Source organism: Aplidium turbinatum, chromosome 10 (assembly GCF_918807975.1).
Source record: "Aplidium turbinatum chromosome 10, kaAplTurb1.1, whole genome shotgun sequence".
Lineage (NCBI taxonomy): Eukaryota > Metazoa > Chordata > Ascidiacea > Aplousobranchia > Polyclinidae > Aplidium > Aplidium turbinatum.
The window spans coordinates 2,468,555-2,483,593 of NC_137481.1; the positions used below are offsets into that span (position 1 = coordinate 2,468,555).

General features: G+C 40.8%; 1 protein-coding gene across 1 annotated transcript; it reads right to left on the minus strand.

Moving 5' to 3' along the window:
• Positions 1–1,046: 1,046 nt before the first annotated feature.
• On the minus strand, positions 1,047–14,567 carry LOC145778601 (uncharacterized). The gene is made up of 4 exons (XM_082590125.1): positions 14,476–14,567; positions 13,615–13,768; positions 6,848–6,992; positions 1,047–1,532 (listed from the first exon to the last, which is right to left on the minus strand). The coding sequence occupies exons 3-4, from the start codon at positions 6,956–6,958 to the stop codon at positions 1,173–1,175; spliced, it is 471 nt and encodes a 156-aa protein (XP_082446251.1). The 5' UTR covers positions 6,959–6,992; positions 13,615–13,768; positions 14,476–14,567; the 3' UTR covers positions 1,047–1,172.
• Positions 14,568–15,039: the final 472 nt, after the last annotated feature.

Genomic DNA, 15,039 nt, shown 5'->3' on the forward strand with positions numbered 1-15,039 from the left:
AAACAGGATTTTTTCATGTTAAACAACATAAAAAAATGCCAACCTGGCATCCCTGATGCCAACAACAATAAAAAGGCCAAAAATATGCCAAACTATGACGTATATGCCAAACAGCATTTTTCGATGCCAAACCACTTTAAATAAGGCCAAATTTGTGGAATTTGGCATAAAATATGCCAACCTGGCAACCTTGGACCAACGCTTACAAATTGTGATGTAACAAAGCGGAATCCACAATCAAAACATCGCTTCTAGCCGGATAGATCGGAAATTAAATCCTTGCCCAAAGAAGTGGAATGAAAGCAGGTTAAGTCTGGAGTGGTACACCGTACGTTGACATCGATTAAACGTAAAATTGTACTTGAAAGAACGTTGAAATAGTTTCTACAGTGTTGTCTACAAACTTGATTGATTGATTGAGTCTTTATCCTCGGACTGGGAAAGTTTCTTGAAGAGCTTAATCCTGGCAGTTTCGCATACTTGTAGAGGCTTTGAATCACTGACGCAGGCCCGGTCGCGAAATTTTTTTTCCCACGAGATTTCTGTATCATTGATTCTAGTCACTCTAAAAGTAAGATTTTCCGAAAGTGTTAAGAGATTGGTTGATTCAGATTGCGAAATAACTATTTACCAATCAAATTCTGCAATGATAATAAAATATAAGCTTTCCCTAACCCTACTTTTTTTGAAAAGCTCTTGTGCACCGCAAAAAATAATTTAAAGAAGAAAAAGAAGTTTGACTTCGTCGGGCGTCGAACCCTCGTTCTCACGATCACTAGGCGAGGATGAAACCACTGAACCAACCGTGCCAACGAGAAAATGTTGCATTCACACGGTTTTAATCCAAACTTTTACCAACATATGTAAATGAGACAGAAATCTCGTGGGGAAAAATTTTTCGCGGCCCGGTCACCGAGATTGACAGAGTGAAGTTTCCGATAGTTGAAGTCTTGTTGCGGGGGAACTATTCAATCCATTAGAGTTAGACTTTATAGAAAGAATGTTGAATTTTTTTTACTTGGGATAGCAAGGAAACAACAGGTTAGAATGTTTAATTGGGTGAGTCTACACAGGACGCATGTTGCTTTCAAATAATTGAACATTGTTTTTACATTCTTCATGTAAGAGAAGAAAAAACAGAAAGAGATAGAAAAAATAAAGATTAATGTCAATCATGTTGGGACATGATAGGGTTTGGAATAGTCTCCATTTGAGGGGAAGGATTGTTGGTGTGCATACCCATTGTACGTCATAGGAGGGTCATGTGCTGCATAGCCGTACCCAACTTGAGGTTCTTCACCTTGATAGTACCCCATATTATTGTACCCAACTTGAGGCATCGAAAGAGGTTCTGGTGTTTCGTCATAATAGCCAGTGTAGCCTGAGTCGTATCCTTGTTGCACATTGGGTGGCGGTGGGGGCATCTTTGAAGGATATCCTCGTACTCCGTGAAGTAACGGGGGTGGTGGGCGCCCCCCGGAATTTAACTGGGAGGACAACGCTGGATGAAAATTTTCAGCTTCATTGTAAGACTGAAACAAATATTTTTTAGTTAGTTGACTCAACTCGAAGCTTGAAAACAAGTAAACTTGTTTGCGAATTAAGAAATGGCAGTCATAACCTCTTTAAAATGATCGATGGGTCGATACGTTACAATAGAATAATTTCAGACATGTGCAAACTTTATATTTGTATATTCCCCTGAGACTAACAGTACTACTGTCAAAATGAAGTGATTTTGTTGTGTCACAAACACATGAATGACAACAAATAGGTAGAATACGATTCTCTTAACTAAAAAGTTTCAGCTGTGGATTTAAGTAGTAGCTTACTCGCAGAGATGGGCAAGATCACCAGTATTGGTGATCTTGAAGATCAAGATCAAGATCACCAAGAATAGGTGATCTTGAAGATCAAGATCATCAAACTAAGTGATCTTGAAGATCAAGATCGTGATCTTCTTCGTCGTATGAGCTGTTCTTCCGGACTATATGTTTGGGCATGATGTCATCAGCCACTCGACAGTTTCGTCATCCAGGGCCTTCAGTCCAAGCGTTCCATGTGGTGGTTGATGGATTGGGCAGTCATGGACGACATGATCTACTGTTTGGTCTGTGGCGCCACACTCGCATCGCGGTGAGGGAGCCAGACCCCATCTGCACATGTCTGAACGAAAGCGACCGACGCCGGTTCGTAGGCGGTTAAGCCGGACCCACGCAAGTCTTGCGAGGGACATTCCCGGAGGGTGGGGATCGACGTCGGGTAGGAAATCACGGAGTCGGGAGGTGTTATTTTGCCACTCCATGTTCCATGTGTAGTTCGTCCAGTGTGCCGCACTTATTCCAAGATCTTCAACGTTGTTCAGAAGCTGTCGTGCGGCGGGCACAAATGGGCGTCTTGATTTCAGTCGCTGCTGTCTTCCAGGTAGGCGCTGGAGTGTACTGTGGAGGAGGTGGTCGGGGTCCAGTGCGCGACGAGCAAGGGAAATCATGGCTCCTTTACGGCGAAGCTCAGCAGGTTGGATGCCTGCAAGGATGGGAAGGCAGTCCGTTGGAGTGGGACGCAGGCATCCAGTTACAGTGCGTAGTGCGTCATTGATGGCGGTGTCAATGTGGCGGGTGTGAGAGCTGCGGCACCACACTGGTGCGCAGTACTCAGCGGTAGAATGGACGAGGGCCAAGGTAGCTGTGCGAAGGGTTTTCGCATCAGCTCCCCAGCCGGAACCCGCCAGCCGCCTCAAAAGTGCAACGCGCGCAGATAGTTTTTTGCGCAGTGACTCCAGGTGTCGTCGGTACGTGAGTGACCTGTCCAGGGTTACGCCGAGGTAGGTAGGTTCGGCGCAGTAGGGGAGGTGTTCGTCATCGGTGGTAACGTTGATCTCACGTTTTGCTTCCTTGTTGTTTAAATGGAAGGCCGCCGACACTGTCTTTGCCTTGCTGAGCTGTAGCTTCCATTTCTGGAGATATGTTGATAATCGTGATCTTGAAGATCAAGATCACTTTCAAGATCACTTTTTGTGTACTTGAAAAAAAATGAAGTTTTTGGTCAATGATGTTGCAAAAAATAGTTACTATACTGTATATAAGCAACCCGGGTAAAGGTATATAGTTGGTATTGCTAACTTTTACTTTTAACTACTCGATCGCTGGCCTAAGAATTGTAATGAGTTAGTGACTGTTGCTATTAGGCCTATCAATTGTTGACGTAGTTTGCGTAGAATCGCAACGTCACCCCAAGGCCGAGGTTAATTACAATAGTAGCCTACTGAAAAAGCAATTAGTTTTATGCTTTTTATTTATAATAAATAAATAATAATAAAGTTTAACTGCATCATTTTTTACCAAATTTTTGTCTGGTTTATGTTGGAGTTTTTATTCGTGTTACTAAGTTATTTTAACTTTCACTGTGTTATGTCTATGTTTATTGCACCATTTACCCATCTGGCAACCTTGATACTGTTGTCTGCTATCAAAAAAGTTCCAGAGGTTTGCGGTCAAACAAACCGCTCCATACTCAGACCGTAAACAAGTCTTGATCTGGTTGATTTGCTGCAATAAACCACTTTACATGACCAAAGTCGGCTAGAGTCCAGATTTTTTAACACCGCCATTCTACACTTTTGAAACATCTAAAATTGGGTCAAAGAAAGCAAACATTTCTTTAAAATTTACACATGGAAATTGTGAACAAAGTCAAATCATTTTTTATTATACGTCAACATAAAGTACACGGAAGTTGACTTATTTATTATGACCAACACTGAAAACTTTTTCAATTTTGAAATGGCAACACTGACCAGATTAGATGGAGATTTTAAATCGTCTTTTGTTCGACACATACCAGATTAGCAGTGGCTTAATGTTAGTAGTCGCCACTAACTACTTTGTACAGTACAAGTTTTAAAAAAATGCCTCTATCTAGGAAGTAAACTTTATTTTTAAAGTGATCTTGATCTTATTGTTCTTCAAGATCAAGATCACACAAAAAAAAGTGATCTTAGATCAAGATCAAGATCACCAAAAAAAAAGTGATCTTCAAGATCAAGATCACGCCCATCTCTGCTTACTCGTAAAGTTTTTGAGGGCTCTTCAAAGACAAAGATACTAATAACATTTTCATAAGTAAACACCTTGCTCACTAACCACCAAACAATCGGATTGACTTATTTCAGTGTTAGCTGAGGTATTCAATGTAGCTTGCATATGGGAGCAACACCATCAAATTAAATCTGGATATCTTCAGAAGTTTGAGTGACAAGTTTTCATTTGAAGTGAAAGGAGTTAAAATTACGTCTTAAATATTTGATTTTTCACAACTTTGTGACTACAAAAGGATTTCAATATTGATTTTTAAAGGTGTGTACTGTAACCCATAGCAGTGGTTCCCAATCTTTTTTCGGAGCGACCCAATTTAAAAAAAAAAAAAAAAAACTTTAGAAAATTTTGCGATCCATCAGCATAACCTGATAGCAATTCAATTCAATTTATTTTTCTTTGTCAGAATGCAAAAGAAATGATATGGTGAAAAAGAAATACAGTAACAAAACTAACAAAAGGAAAAGGTGGCAAAATCTTAATGGTTTAAGACGTGCATGAAAGGATCTAATATTGCGGTATATGCATCAATAAATATAGTTAAGCACGGCCACCAAACCTGAATAGCCTATCATACTTTGAATTAGAGGCTGAGCTTCAACTTATATACAACACTCGACTAGCTCTACACCTACTTGGGAAGCAGTGCAATTAAATACGCTACAACTGCAAATATGTTTTAAGGCTTGTTCTATCCTAAATGAATGCAAAAACACGACATTAACCAACAGTCCAACGGATCTTCATAAACACGAATTTTTAACGGATTTTCTGTTTTCGCTGTCGAGTGCGAGAATTTGGCGGCGTGATATAGGCTAGAGCTCTGGTAGTTTATGCTTAGTCGCGGGAAAAAATAAACGAGCTTAAAAGCCAGCTGTAGGATTTTTCGTTACTGCTACTTTATACTAAACATTTTTCTTGTCTGTAAAAAGACAAGCGACCCAGAATTTTTTCCTGGCCACCCAACTTTGGGTCGTGACCCATAGGTTGGGAACCAGAACCACTGTTGTATAGATTTGTGTGGGCTTTCAATATAATACTGAAACACCTCAGATGGATTTTTGAAATTTTATTAAAAGCCTAACCAATGCTACACGGTAGCTTACTTACACACCTTCAACAAATAAATTATTGAAGTCCTTCTGTGGTCACATGATTGTGAAATAACAAATATTTAAAGCTTAAGTTCAAATTTAATCAAGTGTCTAATTAAAAAGGGGTTTGACACATTTAACCTTAAATAAACGTAAAGTTTGTTAAGGGATCCACGTAAAGCAGATACTTCTGCGTCGAAAATTTAAGAAAAAAATAGGTTGAATACTTTAACATATTAACGTCCACCTTGTAGAGTATACCGTACAAGTCAATTCAAAGAGAAACAAGAATTTATTTGCTAAACTTCCATGTTTGATCAACTACACCATTAATAGTTTTCAAAGTATTCATGTCCAGCTTGAAATATTTTCTGAATATATGAATATTTTCTTTGAACATTGTATGACCCAATTACCTTCATAATTTGCATATAAATTGTCATTATTACTGCTCGTAGACTAATTTCGCAGACTAATTCGTTTCTTGGCAACCACATAACAATTTTGTCATTTTCTAAAGTGAACTGCTGTTAATTTTACTGTACTATTCCGTTTATATAGTTGTACTGAAGAGGGTTTAATACCCGAAATCGCGATCTGCAACAAGATAATTTCAAGCTGGACATGAGTACTTTGAAAACTATTAATGGTGTAGTTGATCAAACATGGAAGTTTAGCAAATAAATTCTTGTTTCTCTTTGAATTGACTTAGGCTATACAGTACTCTACAAGGTGGACGTTAATATGTTAAAGTATTCAACCCAGTGGCACAGCCAAGGGGGGGTTTTGGGGGGTTACAACCCCCCCCCCTTTGGCACGCGTTGACGTCACGATATTGAGAATGATGCTTTCTGTCTAAAAAAAATTGCTAATTTTAAACAAAACTGCATTAAAAGAGCGAGTTTTGCCAATATCAAACATCCTGCCAGAAATTACCATCAAGAAAACATAAAGACTTAGCTTTATTTCCGAAAAATGGCCGAAGAAAACATGATCTTATCCTTTTGCTGTGCCACCAGACAGCACCATTTTACAGGAATATTCATACCCACATTTCTATTGAAAATGCTCTCAGAATGCACCAAATTCAAAGTAATTTTTCAAAATTTTCTGGGGGAGGCCCCCCAGACCCCCCGCCGCTTGGTCGTCAAAACCCCCCCTTTTAAAATTTCTGGCTACACTACTGATTCAACCTATTTTTTTCTTAATCAAGTGTGTTTGTTATAACAGCTTAGACCTACAAGTAGATGTCAAACTTCGTTTTTCCTATTGCCAGTCCTCGAGGCTATTTTTACAGCAGACCTACACCTAGACGTCTGTAGCCTACACTTAGAGTTTATAGGCTAGTACCCTGGCGGCGGAATGGCGCATAGGATAACTTTCTAATACCGCAAACCTGGTTCGACACCCGCCCTAAGCTGGCTGTTGATAAAACAAGAGTTTAGTAAATTGAGTGGGAGTAATTACTGAAGGAAGTGGCCACCCTATAGCCTACTCTCGTTAGTGCCAAAGGCTTGGTATGATGAGAACCTTGTCTTCTCATTTCCATAGCCTAAGTAACTGAGTATGCGGCAACCTTTATCTTTAATCATCATAAAGTGTCGAGTGATTGAATGTCCGTACACTTGGAAGCCCACAGATTCCGTTCTGGTGACTTACCGGAGGAGACGTTCTACTGCTTCCTGCAGACTGACGACCACTCCCGGATGAGCGGCTTTCCTGATGGTGGATTCCAGCGGGATGACCGCTTGATGAACATGTGCGTTCCATTCCATCATGACTTGCGTTATGCCCTGGACGCCTGCTGATATATTATGACATCAAATAATGAATGTTACAATGGTGTTACGGCCAATCTCTATACAAATCAAACGTCATGTAAAACCGTTCAGGTCTACTGAATTTTACGTCATGGAAATTGCTAGAAAATGTCCAAATATTGCACCATCGTTCGTAAGACCTTATGAAATATTGCATCAGCCGCTTTGAACACCTGTTTGAATGATTTCATAATTGTCTTTCATTATTGCGTCACAATACTGCGTACGTGAGTTTGAGATATTGCAAATCATTCTGGTTATTCTTAAAATTGTTTGTTGGAAGTCAGTCGCATATTTAACTGTTTGCTTGGTGCTTACTAGCTGGACAAATTTTCCGTCTTTTATCTAAGTAATCTGTTTTGTAGTGACAAGTTTTAGTGGTGTACGGCGTTACATCCAATTTCGCCAGCCAGGTGGCTAATTTTACAGAAATACAAATTTGAATAGACGTTTCGAAGGAGTGTTTCTTTTTCGGTCATTACATGCAGACGAACGGATTCGGGAATCTTACGTTACAATTTTCCCACGAAGAGATTATGGTTTACCGCTGTGACCATAAAAAATAAAAGACGATTCTCTGGCTAATGTTTGTACGGAAGCACAGGCAAGATATAAAAAATAAAAGACGTGACTTGTTAGCTGGTAGGCCAAGAAGCACTAGAAGCACATAAAAAATAAAAGACGTGACTTGTTAGCTGGTAGGCCAAGAAGCACTAGAAGCACATAAAAAATAAAAGACGAGTTCTTGTCAGTTGGTAGGTCAAGAAGAAATTAAAGCAAAATAATAAAAGAAGATCTTGTTGGTTGGTAGTCTACAGAAGCAAAAGAAAATTAAAGACATTTCTTCTCAGTTGGTACTGAAGAACTTCAAGTTAAAAATTAAAGACGTTTCTTTGTTGGTTCTGAAGAAAAAACAACATTGACATTCATTTGAAGAAAAAAGATTAAAGACAATCGATCTGTGCTTGAAGATTCAAGTGAACGAATCCAAGCAAGTTGTGTGGAACTTTAGGACTTTATATAGGCTACCCCTACAACTACGGTATTGTGCATTTAAATTCTTTTTTGTATTTTTACGGTCTTTGAAGTTAAGTTTTTTATAACTTAATTTTGTGTGTTTGTGTAACTTAATTTTTTTAATTGTTAAATTGAGCCCCAACATTTAATATGTCTACACTCGGTGGCGACAGGGACTCGACCGCCGTCGACTCGACTGAGTTTAAGCCTGATGATGTTCTTTGCGGTCGGGCAGGCCATTCTGGGGAGGGACCCAGTAACGATGAGGCTAAGTCAGTTCGAGAGGCCCGGCATCTTAGACGGGATATTTTGACTCAAATTGGGGAACTTTCTGTAGCCCTAGGTTCTTTGAGTGATAAGCAGGAACTGTTAATTTTTAGATCTAAGTTATCTACTTTAGAAGAGGAATTACGGCATTTCCATGCTCTTTTGACTAAACTCTGCAATCTTGGCAAAACTTCGTGATAGGGTAGATCCCGAATTTAACTCGTTAAAAAATAACTTTGAACAAAAAGAAAGTGAGTTCTCAGATATGTTGGATGCTGACATACATCCTGAGGATAGCGCCTCAGATGTAAGCACTAGGATGTCTAGGACTTCGTCTCGGATAGTGGCACAAATTAACCTGCAGCTAAGACGAGAGGAGCTCCAGATACAAGCTGAGGCCGAAGCGAGAGCGGCTGAGGCTGCCGCGAGAGCTGAGGCCATTCGAGCTGAGGCTGCCGCGAGAGCTGAGGCCGAAGCGAGAGCTGCTGAGGCTGCCGCGAGAGCTGAGGCCATACGAACTGAAGCTGCCGCGAGAGCTGAGGCCATTCGAGCTGAGGCTGCCGCGAGAGCTGAGGCCGAAGCGAGAGCAGCTGAGGCAGCCGCGAGAGCTGCTGAGTTCGCACTCAAAGACGCTCAGTTGAGGGCTGAACAACGTAAAGAGGTAGTTTTAGCTAAATATCGATCAGAGGTGGGCTCTCGGCGTAGCTCTAAGAAGGGCTCTTCTAGGCATTCCAGAAGTGAACATCAATCGCAGTTTAATTTACATAACCTTTTCCAGACGCCCGTTCAACCTGTGAGTGGACCAGTGCAATCCACACGTTTTCCAGCTGTTTCAGGAGGTCTCGGGGCCGCGGCTAAGGGTCTTCCGAAGGCTGTAGAGCCAAGGCCTGCGAATTATAGCCGAACTCCTCCTCCAGAGCGTGCAGGTCACGGGGCCGCCATTAGCAGTAATGCTTTGCCCCCTTCACAGTTTTCTGCGCCGCTAGTTTTTGATTGCCCAGCTACACGTAATTTGCGTGGTTGTGAGAGGCGTATCGCGTCTCCTGATTTTAACGTGTGTGAGGATCGTGATCGGGCTGTGCATGTGACTGAGCCCACTCAGCCCCTTAAGGGATATAGCTTGTCTTCTCCCGCTAAATCGAGTTCTCAACAACAGGATTGCTTTTTTGAGTACCAAAATAGTAGGACGTTTTTCGATAAGGCGGCCTTGATTGGTTACGATGGTAATAATATGCCATTTATCTTCTTTAAAAATCGTGTTATGGCCTTAATGGCAGCTTCGCCCTTTAAAGGAACTCGTTTGACTTTGTTACAAGCAGCTTGTGTTAGAACAGCTGCGCAAACGATTGCTAATTTGGTTTCCGACACTCCTGGCTTGTCAGAAGAAGACAGGATCGAAATGTCGTTAGCTCGCTTGTCCCAGCGTTTTGGGGTTCGTGGAGGTCTTTTCGCCGAACCGGAAATTAGAAAGTATCGCTATGGTAGCAAATTGACTTCGACCTCTTCCAGTGATTTGAAAGAGTTTAAAGATGAATTGTCGCAGTGTCTGCTTTACGCGCAAGCTTATGGTCAGCGTGACAAATTGGAAGGACGTTTTGTTTTGGATTTGGCTAAGCGACTCCCGTTTGACGCTAAGCAGCGTTATCTTGACTTTTTAGGTGATCAGTATGGTGGTACTGATGAGCCTACTTTTTAGAGTTTGTTTGAATTTGTAGTACGGGAGGAAAGGCACAAGTCGACTGATTTTAGCATTATGCTAATGGGCGATTCTGGTGAGTCGCAGCATTTTAAAAAGTTTGGCAAAGGAAAATTGCCTTCATGTCCGGTTAGGCAGACGTCGGTAAAACCCCATGATAATGTGATTTCAGGGAGTTCGCAGTACTCGACTGCTGTTGGCGCACCGCGCGGTGGTGTGGCCAGACGTAGAGACATACCGGCATGTTTTTATTGTTCGTCACGTGGTCAAGTTGAATATCATTTTTTGTCTAATTGTAAAGAATTTTTGCGCTTGACACCTAAAGATTGGAGAGATGTCATTGTGAAAGCTGGCAAATGCTTGAATTGTTTGCGCCAGCATATGGTTAGGGATTGCGTTTATGCAAACAACTGTCGTCAATGTGGCCCTAACAACGATAGGAAGCACTATTTTCTTCTGCATGATTTTTATGTGACGTCACGTGATTCTCTGGATTCGGTCGGTAAAAATGATGTTGGTGCCAGAGTTCCTGTGCGTAATGTTAAGATTGGAAATGTTAAAGCAGCCTTTAACCGCATTACTGCTGCTCGTGTTTTAAATCCAATGACTGGCAAATCGAAGTTGGTGTATTGGCAGCATGATCCTGGTTCGCAGTTGACTTTTGTTTCGAGTGATTTGGTCTGCGAACTTGACGTTAAACCGTATGACAAAGCGTCGTTTAAAATGGATACTCTGGCTGGTCAGAAACCTACTTGTGCTGACCTTGTTAAACTCAACATTCAGTCGTTAGAGACGAATGAACTGTTTTGTGATATAACTTCGGTGGTTAACCCAGCTTGGGCTGACAATGTTAAAACTTTACCACATAAGCAGGATTTAAGTAGTTTCCATCATTTTCATGACGTGAATATGTTTCATTTGAATGATTGTAGTACTGTAGATGTACTGATTGGAAACGACAACGCTTATTTGATGTGTGCTAAAGAAGAGCGTGTTGGTGAGAATCGTAGTGAACCACATGCTTTGCTCACTCCTCTCGGTTGGTTGGCTTGTGGTGGTAAGTCACCCTTAGATGAAAGCGTTACTAACGTGTGCAGAGTGCAAACGTCTTCAGAGTCGGATGTCATCTCTAGCTTTCAGCGTAAAATTGAGTCTCGTGATATGGAAATAGCAGACCTGAATAAAGTCATTCAGGATTTGACCTTGCAAAATGAAACCTGTGAATTGTCTCGCAATGATATTTTGGCTAGAGAACTTGTTGAACCGAATATTGAGTTGAAAGATGGTCGATTTGAGATACCTGTACCGTTGAAGGAAGATATTGATTTACCTAACAATTTTGTGTTGGCGTCAGATAGAGCTGCTGCTTTAAGGAAGAAGGCTTTAAAACAACCTGAACTTCGTGATTTCCTTACTGACACCATGAAAGATTTTAAATCTAATGGCTATATTGAGCGTGCTGGTGAAGCAGAAAATGTAAAGGGATTTGAATGGTATTTACCATACTTTGTGACGTCACAATTAAAAAAGCGTATTGTTTACGATGGCAAGTCTGAATTTCGAGGAACTTGTGTTAATGATGTAATGTTTTCGGGTCCTGACTTGTTAAACCCTCTGGCAGATCTCTTGGCTAGATTTCGGCTGAGTAGATTTGGTTTCGTGGCCGATATGACCAAGTACTTTTTTCACATTTTGGACTCTTCAATACGTAAGCCCAATTTTATTGAACTGCTTACGTACACCAGCAGTGCTGTTCGGATCGTGAACGAACGCCCTTTGGTACCTTTGAGTGACGACCCTAGGGATTTTACTGTCATCACCCCTGCCTCACTTTTGCCCCTATACTTAGACCCATACTGTGCTGTTGGGCAGCCACATGATCGTGACCAACTAAGGAGGGACTATCGGTTCAATTTGTCACTTTCTCAGCAGTTTTGGAGTAAATGGATCGATTTTTACTTGCCAGGGCTTCAGGGCCGGAAAAAATGGCTAAAAATGGACGAGAATTTGGAGCCTGGTCAACTTGTAGTGGTTGGTTCTCTCCAAGACATTGGTAATGAGGTGGTCCCACAAATTAGGAAAGGGAAGCCTGTGGTTCGTAGAGCTAAAGTTGCCGTCTGCAACTATGATGAGAGTACGGGGAAAGTGAAAGTAGACTACGTGTTGAGGGATATTTCGTGCCTCGCCCCCGTAAAGAACACCTAAGTGTGAAGAAAGGCGTTCTTCCCGGCTATCAGCACAAGGCTGATTACTCACTAGCACAGCGAGCAGCAGTAACGCTTCGCTAACCAGAACGGTGTAGCTTCCACGCTAGCCATTGAGACCTCCAATAAACGTTTATTGGAGGTCTCGAGGCTATCAGCCTTGTGCTGATAGCCGGGAAGAACGCCTTTCTTCACATTGACCTACCCCTGGCACGTGCTGGTTTTGTTGGCTCTTTCTTTCCACAAAGATAAGAGTTAAACTGACTGGTAAAGCGGCGGTCGATTACTCAAGTGGCAAGAATACGGTGCGATACTGACGAGCCCAGCCTCATGGGCGAAACACGTGTCTATCGCTGTCTATTCGATGCTACAATCGGCTGCCAAAAACTTGAACACCTAAGTGTTAAGGTTTGAGCCTGGTTTTGTCTGCGGTGGCCGACACTTGTCTGAGCCCAGAACAGTCGGTTATTATCGCAACTATTGGATGTACAGTATATAGCGTTATTTTAGCGTGTACCTATGGTACCAATTTCATGTATCGTCGTGTTTATTCTTATTGTTGTTCATTCTTGCATGCCCTTTGTATTTGCGTATTAACTTAAACGTGAGTGATTCAAACAATTTGTGTATCGTGTGTTTTATTCATTGGCTCACGATTGTCCTTAAATTCCTTTTTAGTTATGCCATGTTAGACTGTCATAACTAGGGGCCGCTATGTTACGGCCAATCTCTATACAAATCAAACGTCATGTAAAACCGTTCAGGTCTACTGAATCTTACGTCATGGAATTGCTAGAAAATGTCCAAATATTGCACCATCATTCGTAAGACCTTATGAAATATTGCATCAGCCGCTTTGAACACCTGTTTGAATGACTTCATAATTGTCTTTCATTATTGCGTCACAATACTGCGTACGTGACTTTGAGATATTGCAAATCATTCTGGTTATTCTTAAAATTGTTTGTTGGAAGTCAGTCGCATATTTAACTGTTTGCTTGGTGCTTACTAGCTGGACAATTTTTCCGTCTTTTATCTAAGTAATCTGTTTTGTAGTGACAAGTTTTAGTGGTGTACGGCGTTGCATCCAATTTCGACAGCCAGGTGGCTAATTTTACAGAAATACAAATTTGAATAGACGTTTCGAAGGAGTGTTTCTTTTTCGGTCATTACATGCAGACGAACGGATTCGGGAATCTTACGTTACAATTTTCCCACGAAGAGATTATGGTTTACCGCTGTGACCAAATGGTTTCATCTGCTTAAAACTAGCAAGTAAATAGATTGAAAATTTTAAATCCTTTCATTTTTAATGTGGTTACTGCAGCGAAATGTAAGCGAACACAAAAATATTAAAAGATTATGTTTAAGGCTATAGTGTACAATAGAAACTGCGATAACAACACAAAATATAAAGCATACTTTGGGTTTTGGCTAATTTTCCCTGTTTGTACTTTTGTGGAAATTCCTAATTTCTTTTTCTGCTTTTCTTTATATTTTGCGTAAATATAGCCGATAATAATGACTGCTATTAGGCCACCTATTAGAGCGCCTATGATAACTCCGGCACTGACACCTGTAAAACACATAGATTAGTAATAAAAAATCTTCTATTTAGTCAGAGGGCTATGTAGATAACTGAATAGGTGAATGAGGTAGTACCAGCCTTTGGACTGAAAAATAGCTTTTTTAAAACATTAATCTAGTGATTAATTGCGATTTATTATGCGCAAAGGCTTGAAAAGTTTGAACCACCAACATAGACCAGACCCAATTATAAACAGAGACGGCGTAAAGTTGCTGAAATATTGTGACAAGTGAGTTATCTTACTTAATGTGTCGCTGAATCAAGAGCTACACATAACACACGTTGCTCAATTATGCACACCAAGAGTAGAACCTTCGTCGTTTGATCCTGCTATTTCTTCAGACAGTGGCTACATTTACGGAGGTTTTTGTCATGAGTGTTGCCAGATAAGGAATTCTTATCTTAAATTGAAAAAAATTCAAAATTGTTCAAGACAAGATCTTGTGATTTTGAAATTTTGAAGTTCTAGGCAGAGAACACACCTAACTTGGAAATTTTTCTAAATCTGAAAACTTTACCAATTTAGAACAATTCTTTTTTATCTGGCAACACTGCCACGAATCAAAACCCCTTGATCGCACGCCATGTCGCCTTAGTCACTTCTATTGTTTTATTAACACAACTCGATATTTGTTGTCTAGGCTACAGGGTCGAGCAACATGTTAACAAACAAATTAAAACAAACAAACCCGCACCTTCACATTTGAGCTCTTTCGTTGGCCTCCACCCCACGTTCTTGCACTGAATATTTTCATAATTTGGCGAACCAGAGTCACATTTGACTTTGCATTTTACCCCTGGCTGAAGAAACTGACTGGTGCCAGTGCAGGTTACCTCGACTCCCTCTGGCGGCTTCAGCCAGCTCGTTTTGTGTGCTGAAGTGCACTGGTCTGGAATAAAAGGGTTAAAATTTATGCAATTTTGAAAGAAAGATCAGTTAAAAAATTAATAATCGTTCCTGATTTTAACAAATATTGATCTAAAGTAAAATGACATAATTCAGTGATTTGTAGCCTACCCCAGAGAAATCCTTTGGCACAGTGACCTTATTGTTTGCATTGCATGTGCAGAATACTTGTAGGCCTGTGGTGCTTAATTTTTATCCCTTTAATTTCGGTTTGATCGATCGGTTTTATCCATGTCTTATGGTGATCACTGATTAGACTAAAGAATGGATGCTCGATAACAGCTGCTAAGTGTAGTTCTGGGAAGAATCGACACTCTGGTCCCTTGGGTGATAATAGAACGGACCCTGCCCC